This window comes from Chrysemys picta, chromosome 2, assembly GCF_011386835.1.
Source record: "Chrysemys picta bellii isolate R12L10 chromosome 2, ASM1138683v2, whole genome shotgun sequence".
Classification (NCBI taxonomy): domain Eukaryota; kingdom Metazoa; phylum Chordata; order Testudines; family Emydidae; genus Chrysemys; species Chrysemys picta.
The window spans coordinates 231,006,605-231,030,766 of record NC_088792.1 but is presented as its reverse complement, the minus strand read 5'-3'; the positions used below and the strand labels follow the sequence as shown (position 1 = coordinate 231,030,766).

General features: G+C 38.0%; 1 protein-coding gene across 3 annotated transcripts in view; it reads right to left on the bottom strand.

The window, feature by feature from the left end:
• Window positions 1–24,162, bottom strand: part of CSPP1 (centrosome and spindle pole associated protein 1) — a 140,312-nt gene that overhangs the window by 28,545 nt on the left and 87,605 nt on the right. For 2 of the 3 annotated variants that reach the window (XM_065585721.1, XM_065585719.1), the window contains 7 exons: window positions 23,365–23,469; window positions 20,234–20,300; window positions 16,094–16,214; window positions 14,118–14,260; window positions 12,774–12,914; window positions 5,911–5,957; window positions 787–850 (listed from right to left, as the gene is read on the bottom strand). In XM_065585721.1, the coding sequence (XP_065441793.1) occupies window positions 787–850; window positions 5,911–5,957; window positions 12,774–12,914; window positions 14,118–14,260; window positions 16,094–16,214; window positions 20,234–20,300; window positions 23,365–23,469 (688 nt within the window). Of the gene's footprint in view, window positions 1–786; window positions 851–5,910; window positions 5,958–12,773; window positions 12,915–14,117; window positions 14,264–16,093; window positions 16,215–20,233; window positions 20,301–23,364; window positions 23,470–24,162 lie in introns of all 3 variants that reach the window. The other variant, XM_065585722.1, reaches the window with a different exon arrangement.

The window sequence follows — 24,162 nt, the reverse complement described above, 5'->3', positions numbered from 1 at the left end:
ATAACTTGCCAAAACATCCAGGTTCACCTGGACAATTTCAATACAAATATCTGATGTACTGAAAGTTTAAAATGCAGGGAGAGCATAAAATAAATGGAATTTGATAACAAAATAAGCCGTAATATTTAACTCATTTTAAAACTTTAATTCTTTATAAAAATGAAGCTTATGGACAATTCTCATTCAGTGGCATCACAATGCTGCAGAATCTGGAGACAATGTAATGGAATTTAGGTCCAGCTAGAGATGTGGCTCTTATAAAAGACAATGCTAACTTTCAGTCGGGGGAATCAATTTAGTCTGAATGCCCTGTTAATCTTAATTAGTAGTACATATAACAGAGAATGGATTTAGGCTATTTGTTCTGTTTCCATTTCATTTCCATTTCCAACTTCAACTACCAAAGTCTTGTTTGATTGAAGGACAAGTAAGAATTCTTATACGATGTCTAAAATAAAACTGCAAGCTATTATGGCACATTAAGGTCTGAAAATCATTACAGTAAAAATAGAGCTATATAGTACAGCACTGATGAAAAGCAAAGCACAGAAAGGAGGACAAAAAGGAGTAGGTGATTACATTAACATCCGCTTTTTAAGTTAGAGAGGACTTTCCCAACACATAGAATTAGTGCTGACAATTACCAACTCCACTGGAAAAGTCTACTGGTTTGAGACTTTTAAAATAGCAGCATAATCACTTTGTTTGAGAACAACAATACCACCATATCAAATGTCATGTTGAACATAAACATAAATACTGCTAAATATAGAGGAGTAAACTCACCAATGAATGCACTCTCAGATTCCAATAGTGAATTTTTCAAGAAATCACTGGATTCATTTCTGAACTAAAAAAGTAAAACAGAAGACACTCAGTTCAGCTGTACTAGGTTTTTTTATTTGTTTTGTTTGGTTGGGTTTTTTTTTTTTTTTTTTGCTTGCTGGTTTGTTTATTAGTATTCTAGTGGTTCTGAAAAGTGCCAGATTGACGGTACTGGAAATTAGAGAAACAAAATGGGTGAGGTAATATCTTTTATTGGACCAACTTTTGTTGGTAAGAGATACAAGCTTTTGAGCGACACAGAGCGGCTAATGGGAGTTTTGCGACGGACTTCTCCTGGTGAGGGAGGAGCAATTACGTGACCCTTGGGGTAAATTTGATGTCTGTTGTGTGTGTGTTTGTTTGTTGTAGTATGCTTGCTGCTGGACTGAAATATGCCATGTGGTCTGTTTGTTTGGGGATGGTGTGCTGAACGTGTGGGTGCTGAGCCAAGCAGCCTGATAGGCAAGGCTGAGAGCTTATTAACAGGGCTTTGATCCCTACGCCCTTCAGCATCCATCAGCCCTTAACCAGGGGGCGGGGCTACTCAGGAAGACCAGGGCTTTAAAAAACCCGATCCTAAGCAACCAGAGGAGCTAGAGAACAGGAGCAGCTAATGGGAGTTTTGTGAGGGAGTTGAGAAGGGGAGTGGGAGAGTGGGGGGCTAGATACATGCAACATTCCTTAAACTTCTTTAAACGTAAGCCACACACAAAAAAACCCTGATAAAAACAAAACCTCAACAAAGGAACCAACTTCAGGAGTAAAAAGATAATGTAGGCAGAAGTCCAGCAACAGAGTGGGGGCTACCTAGTTTATTGCCCCCAACACAGCATGTCTGATTACCTGCCCAATAGGCAGGTGGCGTATGTGTGCATTCAGTGCAAGTAGCTCCTGGCTCTCAAAGACCGTGTAAAGGCTTTGAAGGCCAGGGTGTCTGAGCTGGAGGAGCTAAAGGAGACAGAGAGGTACATATATGAGACTTTCCGGGACACAGTAGAATGGTCCCACCCCCTGTCTGACAGCCTCTGTGCTGTTGAGGAGGATGAAAACCTCAAGGAAGGAGAGCATCCAACTGGAGCAGAGGGAAACGATCCCATAATTGGGACCCTCCTTCCAGACAATGTTGTGGTATCTTCTCGCACTGAGGATACCTCTCTGGGGGAGGGAACTCCAGTTATTAGGAAAAGACAAGTATTAGTAATGGGCGATTTGATCATTAGAAATATAGATAGCTGGGTTTGCGATGATCGGGAGAACCACATGGTGACTTGCCTGCCTGATAAGAAGGCTGTGGATCTCTCGAGACATCTAGACAGACTTATGTGTAGTGCTGGAGAGGAACCGGTGGTCATGATACATGTAGGTACCAATGACATAGGGAGGGATAGGAGAGAAGTCCTGGAGGCCAAATTTAGGCTGCTAGGTAAGAGATTGAAGTCCAGGACCTCCATGGTAGCAGGGTCTCAATGCGTGGATGAGACGATGGTGTAGGGAGGAGGGGTTTTGATTTATTAGGAACTGGGGAGACTTTTGGGAAAGGGGGAGCCTATACAGGAAGGATGGGCTCCACCCAAACCAAAATGGAACCAGATTTCTAGCACTTAAAATTTAAAAGACTGTAGAGCAGTTTTTAAACTAAGGGCTGGTGGAAAGCCGACATGTGCAGAGGAGGACATGGTTCGGACAGAGACATTCCTTACAGGAGGATCTATTAATGGAGATTCCCTATGTCCTAATAAGGAGAAAAGGATGGATGATGATAAAATACTGGTAGGATCTGATGAGAAATGGTCAAATGAAAAAAAGTCTCATTCAATGCCATCATGTAATGGGAGACAGCTAAAAAGTGACAAGCTTTTCAAGTGCTTCTATACTAATGCTAGAAGTCTAAATAATAAGATGGGTGAACTAGAGTGCCTCATATTATGTGAGGATATACATATAATAGGCAACACAGGTCGTGCTGGTTGGGGAGTGGCACTATATGTGAAAGAAACCATAGAATCAAATGAAGTAAAAATCTTAAATGAACCAAACTATACCATAGAATCTCTATGGATAGTAATTCCATGCTCGAATAATAATAATATAGCAGTAGGACATATTACCGATCACCTGACCAGGATGGTGATAGTGACTGTGAAATGCTCAGGGAGATTAGACAGGCTATTAAAATTAAAAAAAATCAATAATAGTGGGGGATTTGAACTATCCCCATATTGCCTGGGTACATACCACCTCAAGACAGAATGGAGAGATAAAGTTTCTTGACACCTTAAATGACTGCTTCTTGAAGCAGCTAGTCCTTGAACCCACAACAGGAGAGGCGATTCTTGATTTACTCCTAAGTGGAACACAGGATCAAGTCCAAGAGTTGAATATAGCTGGACCACTTGGTAACAGTGACCACAATATAACTAAATTTAACATCCCTGTGGCAGGGAAAACACCACAGCGGCCCAACACCGTAGCACTTAATTTCAGAAAGGGGAACTACACAGAAATTAGTAGGTAAGTTAAACAGAAATTAAAAGGTACAGCACCAAAAGTAAAATCCCTGCAAGCTGCATGGTTACTTTAAAAAGACACCATAATAGAGGCTCAACTTAAATGTATACCCCAAATTAAAAAACATAGTGAGAGAACCAAAAAAGAGCCACCAGCTTGAGGGTGGAGGTTGACAGCTCACGACCCCCATGTAATAACCTCAAGATCCCCTGAGGGGTCACGACCCCGTTTGAGAAACCTTAAGTAGTTATTAACGCACATATTCTAAGGGATCACTCACGGTGAAGTGGCCCCTTAACATAGCTGTAGTCATAGGACAAAAAGGGAGGTTTGTGAGTTACAGATTGTTGTAATAAGCAATAAATCCAGTGTCTTTATTAAGTGCAGGTCTACACTTAAAACACTGTATCGGTGCAGCTGTGCCATTATAGCACTTAAATGAAGATGTTCCTACACCAATGGGAGAGATTCTCCTGTTGGAATAGTTAATGCACCTCCCTGAGAGGCAGTAGCTATGTTGACTGCAGAAGCTCTATCTACAACAGGGTTTAGGTTGGTATAACGTCGCTGCTCCGGGGTGTGGATTTATCACCCCCCTGAACGAAGTAATTATACCGATATAAGCCTGTAGAATAGACCTGGCATCTAGCAAAGTTATGAAGTTAAGCTCCCAGGCTCGACTTTTGAAACCGTTGTCCAGGTTTCTTTTGAGGATGAGGACTGACTAGTCAGATATAAAGGGATCGCTTTGTGAAAAGTGTTCACCCACAGGTGTTTCTGTCTTTTGTCATTTTCCTGTTCATTCGAGAGCATAGTGATTTCCTGGTTTCACCCTCATAGTAGTTAGTGCATTGGAAACCTGCACAACACTTTCAAAAGATAAGCCTGGGAGCTTAAATTCTTAACTTTGTTAGACACTACAAATCATTGTCTTAATAAAGACATTGGATTTACAGCTTATTACAACAATCTGTACCCTACTAACACCCCTTTTTGTCCTATGAGTACAGGATTGTTAACGGACCACTTCATCTTGAATGGTCCCTTAGAATATATGCTAACTACTTATGCTAAACTATCTGTTTGATCTTGTATTTAGCTGTGACACTCTCAGTACCTTTCCCAGATGTGAAGAAGAGCTCTGTGTAGCTTGAAAGCTTGTCTCTCTCACCATCAAAAGTTGGTCCAATAAAAGATATTACCTCACTCACCTTGTCTCTCTAATATCCTGGGACTGACACAGCTAGAACAACACTGAACAGCACTGGAAATTTACAGTCTTCTTTATATCTACAAAACAGTGCAGTGCTCTCAAATGTGCTTCAGTCTTATTCTATTGGCAAAAATAATAGGATTAAAGATATTTGAGACTTTCCTTATACAATTCATACTTTGGACATTTTCCACAACAATCCTCTCTATTAAAACTGTCTACATGGGTGTCAGTTGTGACTGTTCTTTGTGTAACATGAACCCATGTTCATTAGGAATTAAACCCAGACTGGCAATTTACTTCACATAAGATACTGAATATCCTTCATGACTTTTGGATTGTATTTTAAAGTAGTGATCTAGACAAGAAAGATTCAAAATCCTTTACTAATCCCCTGTGACATCAAGTCCTTGATAATACTGAGTTCAAAAAATGTACTTTTATGCAACTGTAACATAGCTTAGTATTTGTTATTATGCTATCCTTATTACATACTTTAAAGGTTTAACTTGTAATAAACAACATGGCGGCAACTGCAACAATTTATTACAGAATTGGTTTTGTAAAGGGATTTCTCTGTGTTGAGAATCACTATAATGTCTACCAATTTGGAGTTCAAAGAGGAAAGAGACAATGGAAACTGCAAATTTACTGCAAATCAACCCTCCAAAGGAAAATTTCAGGGAGTTATTTACAACCAAAGTTTACTAACATTATGCTGAATACATAACTGCTCTATTAGCTATACATCATGAGACAATGCAAGGATAATAGTTTAAGTGACATTCTAAGTGCCTGATTCTTCATTGCACTTCTTGTGGCCAGTGTGAATTAGTGGAGAATTGGAATTTGATAGCACTTTATTCAGTTCTTTTCACTGAACCAGGAAATAAGCTCCATGGCTCTTGTATATCTTGTTGGAAACAGTGCCTGATTTTTTACTGCCTTGCACCTTGTTTAGTCATATATAACTGTGTAAAGTTCTACCAAATTAGCATTCTCCACTAACTCACACTAGGTACAGTATTCTACTCCTAACTTTGCACAGATGTACGTGACTATACCAAGTAAAAGGCAGTGAAGAATCCAGCCATATGTATATATTAAGATATACAGCCATGGAGCTTATTTCCTGCCTCAGCAAAGAGACCTGAATAAAGTATCCTATTTGTTATTCCTCTAGCTTGCCAGTTATCCAGACAGATTGCAAGCTTAGTTAAATTTAGTTTTCTATTTCAATAGTACTCTAATGTACACTCGGTCCAAAATTAACATAACTACAAGCCACAACACTCTGCACATTTGAACAAAATGAAAACAGCATATTGGGGAGAGGAGGGAAGGGGAGCTCAGTTTCTTCTTACCAGTCCCATGTTTCGTGGGTTAAAGTCAGGAACAGAATCATCATGGTCTATAGTAGCCATCACAGCCCAGGGAGGAAAAAAAAGTAATGGACATAAACACTGATTATACAAGAACATATTTAAACATTTTAGCAAAATATTGTTACACAAATATGGACACAATGAATCACTCCTTATTAAAGTCTTATCTTTACAGTCATATTCACTGTATTAATAAATAAACTGGGAATATTTTGATGCAAAATTTGCTTTAGCTGTCTTAATATTAATTTAAGTGTCACTAGATGGACCTAATGTAAATATTCAAACGGCTCTTGAAGGAAATCTGGTATTGTTACAAATACAAAACATTCCCCCCAAATGTGTATTCACAAGTCTCTCCCAATGAAGAACAAAATGTAATATATTTGCATATCAAAACTATATTTCTAAGTGGCAAAACAAATTAATAACAACTTGTTTATTTCTTGGCTTTGTGCAAGACATCTGTTGAATTTAAATACACTTAAGGATTATTATAGGAATGTCCAGACTAACCAGTTTTTGTACTTACTAACAAGATTTTTAAATGTATTCAAGGTTAATCTGATATTAGCATTAGAAGTTATATTGTATCAACTTCTGGAAACACACCTACTTTCTGCTGCAGAAATCTTTATTTGGTAACTAAAGAGCAAATTTACACTGGGTTCCTCAGAGCAGATTCTGACAACCCTGGTAGTAACAATCAATGTGACCTTCCTATTATAGAGCATCAAAACGGACAATATGGAAAGTAACTAACCTTTGGGGAGGCAGCTTGGTTTAGAGGATAGGGCAACTGAACCAGGACCAAGAAACCTGCTCTCTGGTCTTAGGCAAGTCACTTCACCTCTCTATGTCTCTGTTATCCCTCCCAATCTTTGCCTGACTTGTCTATTTAAACAGTAAGTTCTTTAGAGTAGGGAATGGCTTTCACTATGTTTGTCCATCGCCTGACAGAGGGGCAGTGATCTTGGTTGGGACTTCTTGGTATTACTGTAATACATATAATAAACAACAACTAATCACGTAGCTGGTAAGAAGTACTGTTTCTTACCACAAGAACTGCATACTGTCTTCATTTAATGCAATTACGGTAGTGTTATTGAGAGAATACACCATTTAATATAATTTTCATAAAATAATAAATTAACTTTTTACTTAGCCAGCTTGTTTTAGATATGGTATATTTTTGGTTTTAAGCTCAAAAATTTGGAATTTTGTACACGCCCATAAGTACAGAACCTGCTGCAGAACATTATTTAAAACTGTATTATTTGCTGCATGGGTGCCATGGAGTAACTCATCTCCCTGCCAAGTTCTTCTCTATAAAGTCATGTTTGGTGGCTTTAAATTTCATATGGAAACTTATGACAATATCAGGTGTTCAAAAACGATTCAGTTAAGCTATTAACTATTTTAAAATTACAATACATGGCACACCATCCCTGAACTTATCTGTAAGGCTACTCACCCCTCCCTCCTACAAATCTTTTCTCAAACATCACTTGTAACCATGATGCCTACAATTATTCAGGAAACATGATGGCTAAGCTGAGGACAGTTGGAAAAGTTGATATTTATAAAAAAAAAAGGAAGAGAAAAGAAAACCCAAACATTCATATAACAGGAGGTTACTTAACTGTAACTGAAGGCTCTTTCAGATGTGTGGTCCCTATCTGTATTCCACACATGGGTATGCATGCACAACAAGGCTGGAAATTCTTCAAAGCAGTGTCTGTTGGTCCACATATGTGCAGTAGCTCTTCTCGTGGTCCCAACTGAGGGTACAAGAGGCAGTGTGGGTGGATGCCTCTCCAGTTCCCCTTCTTACCGCAAATCCAATAGAAGAAGAGGTGACAGAAGGCAGGTAGTGGAATACAGCTAGGGACCACACATCTTGAAGAATCTCCAGTTACAGTAAGTAACCTCCACTTCTTCAAGTGCTGATCGCTATGTGTATTCCACATGTGGGTGATTGGCAAGCAGTGGGAGGATATGGCTTGCCCATGATATCTCTCTGCTGTAGCAATAAAAAGTCTTGGTGATTTCCTAATGGGTTTGGTTCCTTGCAGGTAGAATGCCAGAGCATGCTGAATATTGATGGAGTGAAGTCTCTTATCTTCAGAGGAAAAGCAAGGTTTTGGAAAAAATACAGGTATTTTTTTGATTGATATGGAACTCAGAGACAATCTCACTGTCTCTGACACTCTTAATCGGAAGCACGAGAAGAGCTACAGAACATGTGCAGGCCAAAAGACATTGCGCATGAGTACCCATGTGTGGAATGCACATAGGAAATGGTACTCAAAGAAGAACAGTGTATTTAGGTATACAGAAATTGTAAATATTTAATAGTCTTCCTCTACCCTGCTCTTAATGTATTGTTTGTCTTCTCACAGACAAGTTTCCGGGCAGGAACCTTGTCTAACTCTGGGTCTGTATACCACCTACCACAACAAGGCTCTGATCTTAACCCGGGCTCCTCTGGGCACTACTATAATATACATAAGAAGAAGAATGATGTTTAAAGCCTTAAAACTACATCTTACACAAATCTTTTAATTAAAATCAGTGTCTGCAGCATTCCCATTAACAAGTGCAAATAAAATATAAAAAATTAAATTAAAATATGCTAATCATATAGCTCAAACAAAGGAATCCATCTCTAAGTTAATTCTGCACCCTGAATTGGCAATTCAAATAGAAAGTTAACCTTCCAAGATGTGCCAAAGGACTCAAATTAGTGTATTATTCTGTTATAATAAAGATGATTTCCACTTCTATAATATTAATATTTTTGTTTTCTTGCCCCACTCTTCATAAATGAAATAAATATGTTTTACTTATCTAAAATAAATTGGTGAATTAAAAAAAGATGTAGGATCTTAAGGGATAGCCATACTCAATATTCTATTAGTCATCAGGATTAAACTTAAACTTCAGGGCTTTAAAATCTATCTAATCTGAATAGCTACTATATAAAAATAGCCAAATGGAACTTAGGAGTAATAAAGGAATTCTTAGACCAAAAACTTGGGTAAGTTGGAGTTAATGTTCACAAAGCACTGTTAAATGAATGGGAAAAAAAAGTTGGACTATTAACATCTCAAATATTAGAAAGCCAGGACATTGTAACTTAAGGTTAAACTTTAAAAAGAATGAGACTAAGTATAAAAAGTCACAAACAGCCTTAAACTTGTCCATTATTCACTCAGCTCTCCTGTTTGTATGACACTCTCACACAGTAAGAAGGGAAAGGAAAACAATTAAAAGCAGGAAAGAGATTGCAAAATGACAAAAATTGCCAAGAGTCAGGGGCAAGTGTAGCATTTGAAACTACTTTTGTCATATGTTTAGAAATGTGTTAGTTAGATGCAGCTAACATTTAAAATGTTTCTCTTATTTAAAAACCTAGGGAAAATACAGTAATAAATGTTTATATAAAGAAGAGGGGAGGAATAGCTCAGTGGTTTAAGCATTAGCCCGCTAAACCCAGGTTTGTGAGCTCAATCCTTGAGGGGGCCCCATTTAGGGATCCGGGGCAAAAATTGGTCCTGCTAGTGAAGTCAGGGGACTGGACTCAATGACTTTTCAAGGTCCCTTCCAGTTCTATGAGATGAGTATATCTCCATTTATTTATAAGAGTTGCATCAGCCACATATTTTTTTATTGTTGCTCCCCCAACAATGTTAGCAGAATCTCTAGAATTACTGTCTTTGCCTCTAGAGCCAACAGCAGTGTAATTTTCATACTATATATTTATATCACTCATTTCTTTTTCCCTTGAATGAGACAACAAGAAAAGCATCTGATCCATTTTCACTCGAGAAAAAGGAGTTGAATTTGACTCTGAGGAAGGTTAATTGGAAAATTAACAGAGAAAAGGCAAAGAACACATATTTCTCTTGTCCAGAACTACAGAGTAGGAAGTGACAGTAACAAACTATAAGTAAGTGTAAAATAGAAGATGGACAATGAAAGTCACAAGATAAAGGAGGACAAAGAATTGGTGGGCTTTGGTTTTCTCCAGTCTCCGTGAGCTAAGATCAAGTGCAGTAGAGCACTTCACCGGCCACCCGCAGTACCCAGAGGCGTGAGCCAGAGTGACATCGTTCTTTCACTACGAGAAAGGGACCAAGAGACTTTCTCCATTGGATCATATGAACTGGAACCATAAACTCCCTGAACACTAAATCTCACCAAATGAGGGTCAATCCATTCTAAAAAAAAAAAAAAAAAAGGACCATGAAGCAGCTTAAAAATAAAGAGATTTCCCAGAATTGTTCTCAGGGTTTAGTTACTTGTCTGCCAATCTAAACTGCCCTGGAGAAGGGAACATCTGGCTTTGTTCAGATTAATGTTATTTAAAACTACATTATCCATTCAGAATTGGCAAGAGAAGAAATTGACAATCTGTACTCAAATTAATGGAATGAGTCAAAATTGTCTTTCATAGCTGGCAAAGCACACTCCTCCAGATAAATCAGAGCTTTCTCAAAGGCAATGTGGCCTGTTAATCAGAAACTTAATCTGATTGGGAAAATATTACAGTTCAAAAGATCCCTGCCCCAAGAAGGTCACAATTTAAGACACGAAGTGTATTTTTATATACGTTTGTTTTTTTATATACTGTATATAAAAGTTATAGTGTACATGAACACCAGAAAAGCCGGTCACAGAAAGAACAAACCCAAGAAATATTCATCATCTTCCTCATTAATGCATAACATATTTTTAGCTTATCACGCAATAAACACAACTTTTGTCCTTCAGGATCAATTTGGTCACCCTTAGTCATATTGGGATGACTTGTAGAGTAAGATACTATACAGGTTTCCTAGGACAGTTGCAAAAGAACTATTTTTCCCCAACAAAAGCTACAAGTGGCAGGAATACTAAAGCCTTTACTAGCATTTATTCCAAACTTTTAGCAACTGGCACTGTAGGTCAGCAAGAAACTCCAAATTGCAATTTTTATGAGAAGGGCTTCTCCCCAGGAGCTGAGCTGGACAAGTTTGGGCAGATAGATAAGTAACAGCTTGCCTGTGATAATGCGCCTTGCATTCCAGAATCTGAGCATTCTTTACAACAAAAAGTCTCTAGTTTTTATGGTGGCAAAATAACCTCCAAAATTGTGAAGCAAATGCCATTATGTCTACCTGAGTCTTCAGAGATCCTGAAACGACAGGTCTGGCAGAGGTGAGAACTGCTCCATTCACCTGAATGGACATTTTCTCTGAACATTACTGATAGAAATGAATATCAATAATGTTAACTAACTAAAATATGTAAGAAAGATGACATTTAGATGATGTCACTGAATCCACAGTATGAAACAAAGAGGGATTATTATGTTATGACGACCTGTATCCAATCTACTGCAGGCAGCACTCATTCTGGCATTTCAAGTGAGTTGAGATTTGGTGTAGATGCAGAATTTGTGAGATTACTACTTGTTTTTCAGGTAGGGTCTTCTTCCCTCTTTCATGAAGGCTGTAGCCTCAAAACTACCACCATGCAGGAAATAAAGTCTATACTAATTTAGTCTTTCTAGCTGTATGTATCTAGCGATCTGAGGGCATTCTATAGTGCCCCTCAGTGTAGTATTTAATTGCTTCCCAAGTCAATTAGATCTGTATAGCAAAGCTTCTAGTGTACTTCATAGGTCTTTTGCTCTTCTCCCTTCTCTGTTAGAGGAAGGTCTGATCGGGATCTCTTTTGTTTTTATCTGTTTCTCTTGTTCTTTCTTTTTCCCAATTAACCAAGTTATGCAGAGGAGGATTTTGCAACATTGCCTGAAAGTGGTCAGACCCTGAAAGCTCATTCCACAGCTAAAATTTCTCAGAGTACAATTTGATTTCAAGTCTCATGTGCTTTGTCAACTGCATTTTTACAGAGAAGGTCAACTGTTTTAGGGCATCATGGAATGGAGAAGTGGTCACTTATGAAGCTGCATCCTAACCCACTGATGGCTTTGAAGCTAAGACCCAAGGTACTGAAATGGCAGACGATTGGTTCAAAGACATTTTGTATTATTGCATACAGAAAATGAATGAAGGTGAAAAAGTTAATTTACCTAACAAGAAACAGAGACAAATCCTCCATTGAATTTCAATGGAGTTATGACAATAAATACTACACTGAGGGGCACTATAGAATGCCCTCAGATCGCTAGATACATACAGCTAAGGACCTGCCCCACTGTCTTCAATACTCCAAAAGGGGACCTGCAGTGTAAGGCTGGTTTTGAGACTGAAAACAGCAGAACTTTGTCTTCACTATTCCTCAGCATATTTCTTGTTCAAAAGTCAGAGACACATTATTAGCTATACTAACTTCAGTCTAAATAATTCTTGGTTTCCAAACTATCTGTGATGAGTGTGGCAGTATTGTTGCCTTGCAGAACTAATCTGCTAATGACTGAAGACCATCTTCAGTCACTTCTGTCAAACTCATCTTCCAGAAAGGGAAGACATTTACGACTCTTTAGATTTTAAGAAACAGGAACTGCCCTAAACTTCTGCTATATTTTTTAAAATAATCATGAAATCACAATAAAATTACTCCCAAAGAACCAAGGGGAAGCATCCACTCTAACAATGGAAGTGCAGATAGATAGACTGGCTTTTTCTTTATTATGTAGTATTAAAATATATAGAACTTCAACAGTAGCTTTACCTTTCTGTTTTCCAACAAATTATTGTGAACCTGCATGCATTCTTCAGAGCAAGCCAATGAGTTAAAGGAAATTTAAAACTATAATTGAGGATTATTACAGTTATATCAAAAACAAAGCCAATAAAAATACATTTCATTCTCTCAAGTCACTCTTTTCTTACCTTCTGCATCCCTCCTCATTTTCATTCTGTTGAGTTTCTTCCGCTGCGCTCTTAGCAATGCCTGCTGTTGAATCTCTAAGGTTTGATCATCTTTTGGGGGGTCGGGGTACATATATCTCAAGTCTGCTCGTGTTTCTGAATCTGTTGCATAGATTGTGAATTTTAAATTTCATCACAACACTATTTCAGAAACATTTACTTCAAAAATGCGAACTACATGCATTTAAAAGCACTAGGACTATCAAAACTAATAATGGCAAAAAAAGTGGATGGTTTGTAATAATATGTTAAAATGCCACTTCATAAAAATAATTTATAGATGGCGGTAAAGTGTATCAAATGAAAAAAAATAACTAAGCAACTTCAATTTGCCAGAAAACAAACAAACCCAAAGACCGTAACAATGTATAAATACCTGGGATGGTTAGTAGTGGTTGGATTAGGAGTTTCAATGATTCTATGGTAATGACAACAACTAAATTAAAGGGTTGACACAGTGAATTTTGATTGTGGTGATTCTTCTTTTGGTTAATAAGAAAGCACAGATGTGTCAGGTGTAAACTGCTGTCAGACACTGAGGGTGGGATTTCAAAAGTGCCTAAATTATTTAAGAGCACAAATCCTGTACACTTTCACTGGGACTTGTGCTCCAAAGCCACTTCGGGATTTTCAAAAACACCTCTCAGCACCTTTATGTGAATGGATCATTGCACACACAAGTGCATTAAAAAGCTGCTGAAACATTCATATGCTTTCCTGTTTAATGGAAGTTAAGTATATCATCATTTTGGGGAACCAAAATATTTTGCACTGCAAATTGATATAAATGCTCCACAAAAACAACACAGAATGTGTTATACAATGCCACTAAAAACATTCCAAGGGGCTGTTTTAGCAGCCAGGAATGAGCTGGATATAGTGGTTCCCTGGCCATACTACTTATGCCATGGTGTAGCAGGCAGTGGACTCCTCAGCTCACTAGTTAAACCAGTATGAGAGGGGTAGCTGTGTTAGTCTGAATCTGTAAAAAACAATAGAGGGTCCTGTGGCACCTTTAAGACTAACAGAAGTATTAGAGCATAAGCTTTCGTGGGTGAATGCATTCACCCACGAAAGCTTATGCTCCAATACTTCTGTTAGTCTTAAAGGTGCCACAGGACCCTCTATTGTTTAGTTAAACCAGAATGCCAGTGGAAAAGAAGATACAGTGAGGGCCAGGACCCTGTCCATAGTGTTTGTGTTAAGGGCAATTGTGAGAAGGATTACTGAATTTTCTTTTAAATGCTAGGAAATGATTAAGAGATACAAATAAACCTCCAATCAGAAAGGATAAAATCCACTTGCCTGTGTATTTAAGTTCATTGAACTCCCTGATATTCTGAACATTGACAGGGTCAGCTGCACCCTTTGATGAAGGTCGTCTGACTGGAGCTTGCATCCGAAGCCTGGCCATCTCAAATACATCCATTACATTTTTATCTCTTTTCCTGCTTGAAAAGTTTGTAAACCAAACATTCAGTCTCACTAACAGTTCCTCATTCATAACTTATTTGAACATGTCACTCACTATTACTCCAAGTGAAGACTATTACTTGGATATTGTATCCTGCCACTCAAATAATAAAACTATTTGAAATTTGAACACAGTTTTAAAAATAATTAAATTTCTTTGTGTATTACAAATGGAGGCAATGTGGTATCTAAGTTCACACTGATGACATGGAAATGAGCTGGATGGTCCTATGATTACTATGTGATGAGATTTGCAAATAATCAAAACATAAAAGAAGGATAAGGCAAAATTCATTTATTTAACCAGTGCAGTTCTAATAATTTATGTTAGTATAGTTATATAGTACACTAGTAAATGTTCTGTGGTATATTTTTGTAATGAAGTATTCATAACAACATACCTCTCTACAGCAGTAGGCTATTATACAGACACTGCTGGCTTTGTACACACATTATGGCCTGAGGAAAAAGGACTAGTGAAATGTGAATTAGCAAGATTCTAGTGTATGTCTGAAGGAATGTAAACACTCAACAAACCAAAAAAAAAAAAAAAAAAAATACAAGAAGCTATTTGTTGGGTCAAGTATTTTCTATATTTAAGACATACAAAAGGAGAAATCTATTATTTCAATTTAAATTCAGATGAAATGATAACTAGTATCAGCAATGTTCAACAGTAGACATAAGAACTAATGTTGGAGTTGTATTTTCCGGGTGCAAACACGTGCTTTACTGCAAGAAATGGAAATTGGAGCCCAGCTGGCATCAGAGACTTATATTTTCGTCTTAAAATCTTAGGTTTAGAAGGCAATAGATATAGATAATATCAACTGGATAATTCCTTTGAAAAAACATATATTAATGAAATTCATAGATAAGGCCAAAAGGGACTACTATGATCATCTAGTCTGATCTCCTGCATTATACAGACCATTGGACTTCACTGAATTAATTCCTGTTTGAACAAGAGCATATTACATGTTTTCTAAAAAGATATATTTGAACATTTCCAGTGAAAGAGAATCCACAACCACCTTAGGTGAACTATTCCAATGGTTAATTACCCTTATTGTTAAAAATTTGCTCATTTCTAATCTGAATTTGTCTTGCTTCACCTTCCAGCCATGGTATCTTCTTATACTTTTGCCTACTAAACTGAAAAGCTCTTCATTATCAAACTTCCTTTTCCCCACATTTAGTATTTAGAGACTACGATCCTGTCAGTCCTTAACCTTCTCTTTGACAAGCTCAATTCATTAAGCTCCTTGAGTCTTTCACTATAGCTCATGTTTTCCAACTGTTTAATTGTTGTGGCACTTCTCTGAACCCTCTGAAATTTACATCATCTTCCTTGAATTTTGGTCACCAGAACTGGACACAGTATTCCACCAGTGGTCACACCAGTGCCAAATACAGGGGTAATAGAACCTCTTGTTATCCTGCCAGATATTGCCATTTATACGTCCAAGGATTGCATTAGTCCTTTTGGCCACATCACACTGGGAACTCATGTTCAGCTGATTATTCACTCTGACCCACGAGTCTTTTAGAGTCACTGCTTCCCAGGATAGAGTTCCCTATCCTGTAAGCACGGACCACAGAACACCCTAAATTATGCATTTTGCAGGGTGTTATGCTCAACAATGTAATGCTGTATTATAAAAGAGTTTGAACATTTTGTATGCAAGTTTAATCCCGTAACTGTTTTCATATTTTTGCTTTTGCTCAAGTGTGTTCTGGCAGGTTAATATAGCTTTAGGCATAGTGCAAGAACTGGCTTTAGAAGTGTGTATTTAAAAACATCTCACCTTGTAGTGGCTACATCATCATCACTGACTACATTGAGCAATTGTTCCTGAAGTCGCCGCTCTTCACTTCGGAGCTGTTTCCTCATCTCTGACAGCTCATTTATCACATTCTTTCTTTCCTCTGGAATTTAACATAAATTAAAAAAAAAAAAAAGTGATAGAGGAACACTATTTGTTTTGGCCACTTCAGAAATCTAAAGTGTAAAAATAAATACATATAATAAAAATGCAGGAATGTCAGTTCATGTGTCACTTTGAAGCCTAAAATGTCTGTAGAGTCAGTGCAAAGCTATGGGAATAGCTACAAGCATGGTCAAGAGCCCTTCTTGTTCGGCATACTACCAGGTTCAATCACCACTGGGTTTTGAAGTCTGTTACTGTCCAATTTTTAAGTACCCAGTCATTCTGACTGTACAAATTACACACATGCCACAGCAAGGCATGTATCTATGCCATGCCAAGAGTCCTAGACCATTGTGATACCAGAAGTAATTCAACCAACCACTCTTACTCTACAGCTATTTTGCATGCAACAATTTCATTGGTTATATGATGGAGACTGCACAGATGATGGATTGCCTGGCCCAATTGCCACAGTTCTTCAAAACCGCCAACACAACACAACAAGCACACACAATAACCCCAAAACACAGTCCCTCAAGCAGCACACCCTTTATTTGTCACGCACACAAGCCAACACAAAAGTCCCAGTACTATCCCCCCCAAACATAAATCAACACAACCACCCTCACAACATAACCAGCACATACAATAACCCCAAACATCACTCTGAAGACTAGAATGTCTGTTGAGTCCATGTGAAGAGAGGGAAACAGCTACAAGCATTGTTGAGAGCTCTTTGTATTTAGAATATCACCAGATTCAATCCCATCACTGGGATTCACAGTCTATTATGGTCCAATTTTTAAGTTCTCAGCCATTATTGGCTTTTTACAAATATGACTTTATGATTAACCCCATGCAAAGCACAGGCTTTCAGCTACAGTACTAGTGATTATATCAACATGGTCAAGATGCAGCCTTTTATACATTTTAAATTAGTATAGATTTTATATTTAGAGACATCCCAAGGAACCGATTACAGAGTTGTAAGAGGCATCCAAGATTAACAATCAGAAATGTCCCATCTTGTATAAGCAAGGGGGGGGTGTCTAATTTGATTAGACCAGCAAGCAATAGTTCCTCCCCCAGCATCCTGATTGACTTTGGGGTTAGGAGAAAGGACAACTACTATTTTCTTAACCGTGACATGCCCTCCCTGCTCTGTGTGGAGTCTGGTTAGTGAAAGGTAGGGCCTGGAAGCTGTGCCAGGAGGACTGGGACCTTGCGCCTCTATCTTTTGGACTGCCACTGAACAGGTAACAGGCAAAATTAGCTTGTTGTTCATTCTGTCTCCCCCTGGGATTTATGAGACTCCTTCAGAGCTAAGGTCACGGTCTTCGTCACCCAATTTTTAGCATATTCTTCCCCCCCCCCAAAAAAATGTCTAGTGATTACACTGCTTTGCTGTGGATCTGGCCAAACTCTTTTTCTGGTCAGGAAGGAATTTTGCCACATGCAGAGGTGTTCAGTTCATGGCATGCTAGGTATCAGGGCCCAACTCTTGGGGTAGATCTGAGAATGGATCCCAGAAGGCTGCAAAACTAGACCATACATTGCTTGCAGCAAAGATGCATGGTCATTAAGTCTCAAGCACAAACATTAGCTCCTATGTATCCTCATTTCCCACATGAGGGCTGGGCTGAACCTTCTGGTTAGGGTTAGGATAAGGATAGCACTCTCTCTCATTTGGTGTTCCTCTACACTGTACCCAGTCAAACCCCTGTTACTATGGTTAGCTACTAAAAGTTGCAAACCAGTACTTAAAACCTTCCTCTTTATGTTGTGTCTTATTTGCCTACCTGATCCGACCTGATCAAAGTAAAAATTTCAGCAGGCTCTAAAAGACTATAGATCAGGCACCTAGAAATACAGAGAGGCACCTAATCCCCATTACACCCACATGTGTCTGAAAATCCCTCTAAGCACCTATCTGCATCTCTAGGAACCTACATATCTTTTAAAATGCAGCCCTGTTTTCTTAATATAAAGTAAAAAAAGTGTCTTTGCAGCGAGTAGCTTACAACGGAATGTATATATATAACATGAGTAAAGACAGCTAATTGTAAAGGAGAACGGTGGAGTGACAAAACAAGGAGAGAAAACACAGCTCTTCAGAGCTAGCTCTTGAATGAGGCCTGGTCTAGCTATATCACTCAAGGCTATGAAAAATTTCATGCCCTGTGTGATATAATTAAGTCGACGTAACTCCCACTACAGATGCAGTGAGGTCAACAGTAGAATTCTTATGTCAACCTAGCTACCGTCTCTTGAGGGGGTGGATTTACTACAGCAATGGAAAAAACCCTTCTGTCACTGTACTAAGTCTCTACACTACAGCAATGTAGCTGCAGCTGTGCCACTGTAGCACTTGTAGTGTAGACATTCCCCCAGTACATATGTACAAAGAATGATGTGATTATAAAGTGATTATTGGCTTGAGTTTGGCACAGCCACATTACTCAAGTGGTGAAACCACAGTGAGTTACACAGCTCATTTCAAACAAGAACCTTATCAGACCACCTTGTACTCTACATATGCCTCAGATTTTATAGAAAAACAGATTTCAGAGAGATTTTAGACATGCCCTTAAACTATTTTTAATCCTTCCAACTGCAGAGTTATGTGATCTTACATATAATGGGCCAAATTCTCTACTGGGTTACATCTGTGTAAGTCATTTACACCAGGGCAAATTAGTTGTAAAATAGTATCAAATTAAATAGTATCAATTCACACCCACTTTGTGCTGGTGTAAATGATTGCACAAGGTGCAGGGCAAGAGACTCTGTCTCGGGGACTCCAAATTCTATAGAACTCAGAAGAAGAGAAAATATACAGTTTATAAATGGAAAAATGTATTGGGAACAAGAACGACAGAAATCACAAATGAAAAGCCCTACTCGCTATTAGATAGTCTAGTCTACTTCTGCCAGTGGAGGACTGTTCCCTACAGTAATTCTGGAGTGCTATGTTCACTGTAGTCGCAACTGTCCCAAATAAAGATTCTAGCACCTTCTACTGGAAGACAATCCCACTGTCTAACCCAGTGGTTCTCAACCAGAGGTACGTGTATCCCTGGGAGTACTCAAAGGTCTTCCAGGGGGTACTCAACTCATCTAGATCAGTGTTTCTCGACTTGGGGCTTGCAATCCTGGGAATGGTCATGGGATGGGTTTAGGGGGGTTGCAAATGCAGGGCTGGCATCAGGAGGTGGCAAGTAGGGCAATTGCCCAGGGCCCCACACCACAGGGCCCCCCCCCAAAACTAAGTTACATGCTTCAGCCCCAGGCGGCAGGACTTGTGAGACAAGGCTCACAAGTAAAAACAGGCCCAAGTATCACACTGAAATGTAAGTACAATGTTTATATTCCAATTGATTTATTTTATAATTATATGGTAAAAAAGAGAAAGTAAGCTTTTTTTAGTAATATGTGCTGTGACACTTTTGTATTTTTAGGTCTGATTTTGTAAGCAAGTAGTTATTAAGTGAGGTGAAACTGGGGGTACTCAAGACAAATCAGACTCCTGAAAGGGGTACAGTCGTCTGGAAAGGTTGAGAACCACTGGTCTAATCAATCTCACTACCAAGAAAATTTCCTTATAACCAGCACACATTTATTTTCTTTATTTCATAACAGTAGCCCTAGTTATACTCATATCATGTTCTACTCTAAAGCAGAAGCGTGATTAATATTAATGTGCTAATACCATGCAAACAAATGCATTTTCTTACATGAGACTTCTTTAAATTAAGGATGATTTTCAAAATAAATTGCCAATATCTGAAAACAAAAGATCAATAATTTTTCCACTAGGGTATGTGAAAAAAATATTTGTTAGAAAAAATTCAAATAAAAGTATTTGCTGATATCTTTAGGATCTAAAAGTGTCGGAGTTTTTCTCTCCACAAGATAATTACAGTCAATATCAGAAAAGAAGACAACAGAGAAACAGGAGATTAACATATATAAAGGTGTATATTAGTTATGCTATCATGGAATAAAGAGAATACCAACCATATGCACGCATCTGGTTTCTTCTAGCTGGGACTGGAGGAGACAGAACTCTGGATTGTGGAATATCCTAACAAATATAACAATATGTCATTTTCATACTTAACAGTAAGTAAGCACTTCAGACAGATGAGAAATTAAAAAGTACTGAACCTAAAAATATCTGGTGCCTGATCATACTGAAACTACTGGCAGAATGAGGGAGAGAGAATGAGAATCTGACAGTCCCTAGTCATCTCTATTACTTAAAAAAATCTGCTATTTAAATACATACTAAAATCACCATCATCATTTATTTGTACTGTGGTAATATCTAGAAGTCCCTGTCAAGGACTACAAGGCCCAACTGTGCTAGATGCTGCACAAACCTATGAATAAAAGACAGACCCTGTCCCAGAGAGCTTGTTAGAGAAGCTTCTGGATTGGGACTCAAGAGGCGCTGAGAGCTCTGGAACTGACCCACATGGACTATGCTGTAACTTTCTGTTCTCCATGTTAACTAAGGATTTTCTACACTGTGTTCCAGACATCTAATAAACCCTCCTGCTTTTACAACATTGGCTGAGAGTCACTCCGCACCCCATTGGGTGTGTAACTCCCTCAGGTGCCCCACTCAGGTGGACTCACTGAAGGGAACTCATGGCGTGAAGTAGTGATGCTGAAGGCTCTGAGGTTTGGTGCCAGGAGACAGTGAAGCCAAGTGGATTGCCCCAGTGAGAATGTGACCCTAACGGGGTTGACACATTGAAAGAGTCCTCCCAGGGACTGTTCCAGATCTGTGCAAGAGCATCCATGACAGATGTGAAGGAGGAAACTGTGATATTACCTGTTAAGAAATAATTTATCTATACAGGAAAATATGCATCCAAGCTCTTGATGTAAAATATATTCTATTGAACACTGAATTAGTTTAAGACTTTCAATTCTCTTTATACCTTGAGACACATGGGTACAAAAGCAACCATCGCTCCACGGATAAGTGTTACCTCAACCATGGAAACTAATGTCAAGTTCTTCTTTGAGAGAGCAGATAATATAACTCCATCAGGAGCTCTTTAATGACCTGAAAATCAAAAAAGAATCCTACAAAAAAGAGGAAACCAACAAATTGCTAAGGATGAGTACAAAAGAACAGCATGAGCAAACATGAACAAAATCAGAATGCCTAAGGTACAAAATGAGTTATACCTAGCAAGGATTATAAAAAGCAATAGGAAGAAGTTCTAGAAATAAAAGCAAGAGAAAGATGAAGAAAAGTGCAGGACCTCTATTTAGCAGGAAAGAAGAGAAAACAACAGACAACATCAAGAAGACTGAGTGATGCCTATTATGCTTCAGTCTTGACTAAAAAGATAAATTAATATTGACAACAAAGGATAATGAACACAAGCCAAAATAGTGAAATTATAGGTTGAAGAATATTTAGATAAATTAAATGTCTTGAAGTCAGCAGGACCTGATGAAATTTCACTCGAGGGTACTTAAGGAACTCGCAGAAACAATCTCGGAACAATTAGTGATTATCTTTGAGAACTCACGGAAGACAAGTAAGATCCCAAAAGACTGGAGAAGGGCAAACATAGAACTTATCTTTAAGAATGGGTGCAAAGAGGACCCAGGGGATTATGCCTAACTTCATATACCTGGAAAGATACTGAAACAAATTATTAAACAATCAATTTGTAAGCATCTAGAGGATTGTGGGATGACAAGAACTAGTCAACATGGGTTTGTCAGGAACAAAGCATACCCAGCCAACCTAAATTTCCTTCTTTGACACGGTTATTGGTCTTGGATGGGGAAGGAGAAAGCTGCAGATGTGATATATTTTTATTTTAGTAAGACTTTTTATACAGTTCCACATGACAGTCTCATAAGCACACTAGAGAAATGTAGTAATCTAGTAATTCTAGATGAAATTACTATAAAGTGGCTGCAAAACTGATTGAAAGACTATACTTAAAAAGAGTAGCTATCAATGGTTTGCTGTAAAACTGGGGAGGACATAGGTGGGGTTGCAGGGATCTGTCCTAGGTCCAATACTATTCAATATTTTCATTAATGATTTGGATAATGAAGTGGAGAGTATTCTTATAAAATCTGCAGATGATACCAATCTGGGAAGGATTGCTAGAATTTTGGAGGACAGGTTTAGAATTCAAAAGGACTAAGACAAATTAGAGGATTGGTCTAAATTCAGAAAGATTAAATTCAATAAATACAAGTGCAAAGTACTACAATTAGGAAAGAAAATCAAATGCATATCTACAAAAAGGGGAATAACTGGCAAGTGGTAGTACTGCTGAAAAGTATCAGGAGGTTAAAAGTATATAAACTAATGCAGTTGCAAAAAAGGCTAATCTCATTCTGGGGTGTATTAAAAGGAATGCTGTATGTAAGAAATGGGAGGTAACTGCCCTGTTCTACTCAACACTGGTGAGGCCTCAGCTGGAGCACTGAGTGCAGTTCTGGGCACAGGCTTTAAGAAAGATGTGGACAAATTGGAGAGAGTCCAGAGGGGAGCAACAAAAATGATAAAAGGTTTAAAAAAACCTGACCTATGAGAAAAGGTTAAAAAAATGGCATAGTTAGTCTTGAGAAAAGAAGATTGGGGGACAGAGGTTGTGAAATCCTCATCATTGGAGGCTTTTAAGAACAGGTTAGACAAACACCTGTCAGGGATTATCTAGGATTATTTGGTCATGCCTCAGTGCAGGGACTAGATGACCTCCCAAGGTCCTTTCCAGTCCTATATTTCTGTGATTCTATGATGCAAGGGAGAACTTGAGAACTTACAACAAATGTCAGTTCAGAAGTAGGCTGCACTATCTTAGCAATAAAGGCATTCCATCATCTCAGTTATTGTCTATATATCTTACATAAAATAGAAAGGTGGTATTGACCCCTTCAGAAAGAATATATCCAGAATACATTTAAGAATTTAGACAGAGCAGATGATTTTTAAAAAATACTTTAATATTTAAAAAGTTTGCACACCAAAGGTACAGCACTTGCTAGGGCAAGTGCATCACAAATTATTTGCACTGTTCTGTCAAAACTGTAACTGGTCACTGATATTTTCACACACTACCACTTGTACACTAATTATTAAGTTTGAAATAGAAGAATCATACTTGCGTGTAATAAGACATATGGCTTTCAACAGAAGGAGGCCTCTCGTCCTTCTGTAAGGACTTGTTCTGAAGAGCAGGAATGACAGGAGAAGGTTGCCTTGAAAACTGAAAATCAGGAAAATGTACAAGATTGTAACAAGTTTCCTATTCATGCTTAATAAATTATTATATTAAAAGGAGGAGCTGGCTAAAATAAAAGCTTACTGAAACTTTTAATCCTTCATAAAATGCTTCTAATATATTCATCAGCTGTATTTTAATATCATTTCATTTGCTTGGACTTTCTTTTATTTTATTTTTAGCATTTACATATTTTGCTTTCAATGTTTAACTATTTGTTTTAACAAAAATATTACACAGATAGTTGCCTTTTTTTGTTTACATACAATCATGATAAAGATTTCAGCCTTTTTTAATTAGTTCTTAGATGCATTTTGTGTTGTACTTATAGAAATTACCTTTATAAAATGTATGCATGTTATATTTATTTTTAAATCTTATAATTAACTAAGTCACATATCCTCTTTTTTCCCCTCTATTCAAATCTACCACATTTTTGTAAAATATTTCTCCAACACACACACAATGAAATTAATCTATGACAAATTGAGAATCTGTCTGTGTAATCTATGAATTCTGTGTGAGATCATGAACTCTCTGTATGTATCTTTATCAAGATCCAAACTTAATTTTGAATGTACAGGCTTCTGCCTCCTCTGTTTGCCTCCCTGTTCAGATGACATTCCAAAGACTGGTGGCAAACAAACAACAAAAGAGGGTCATTGACTTAAAATGTTG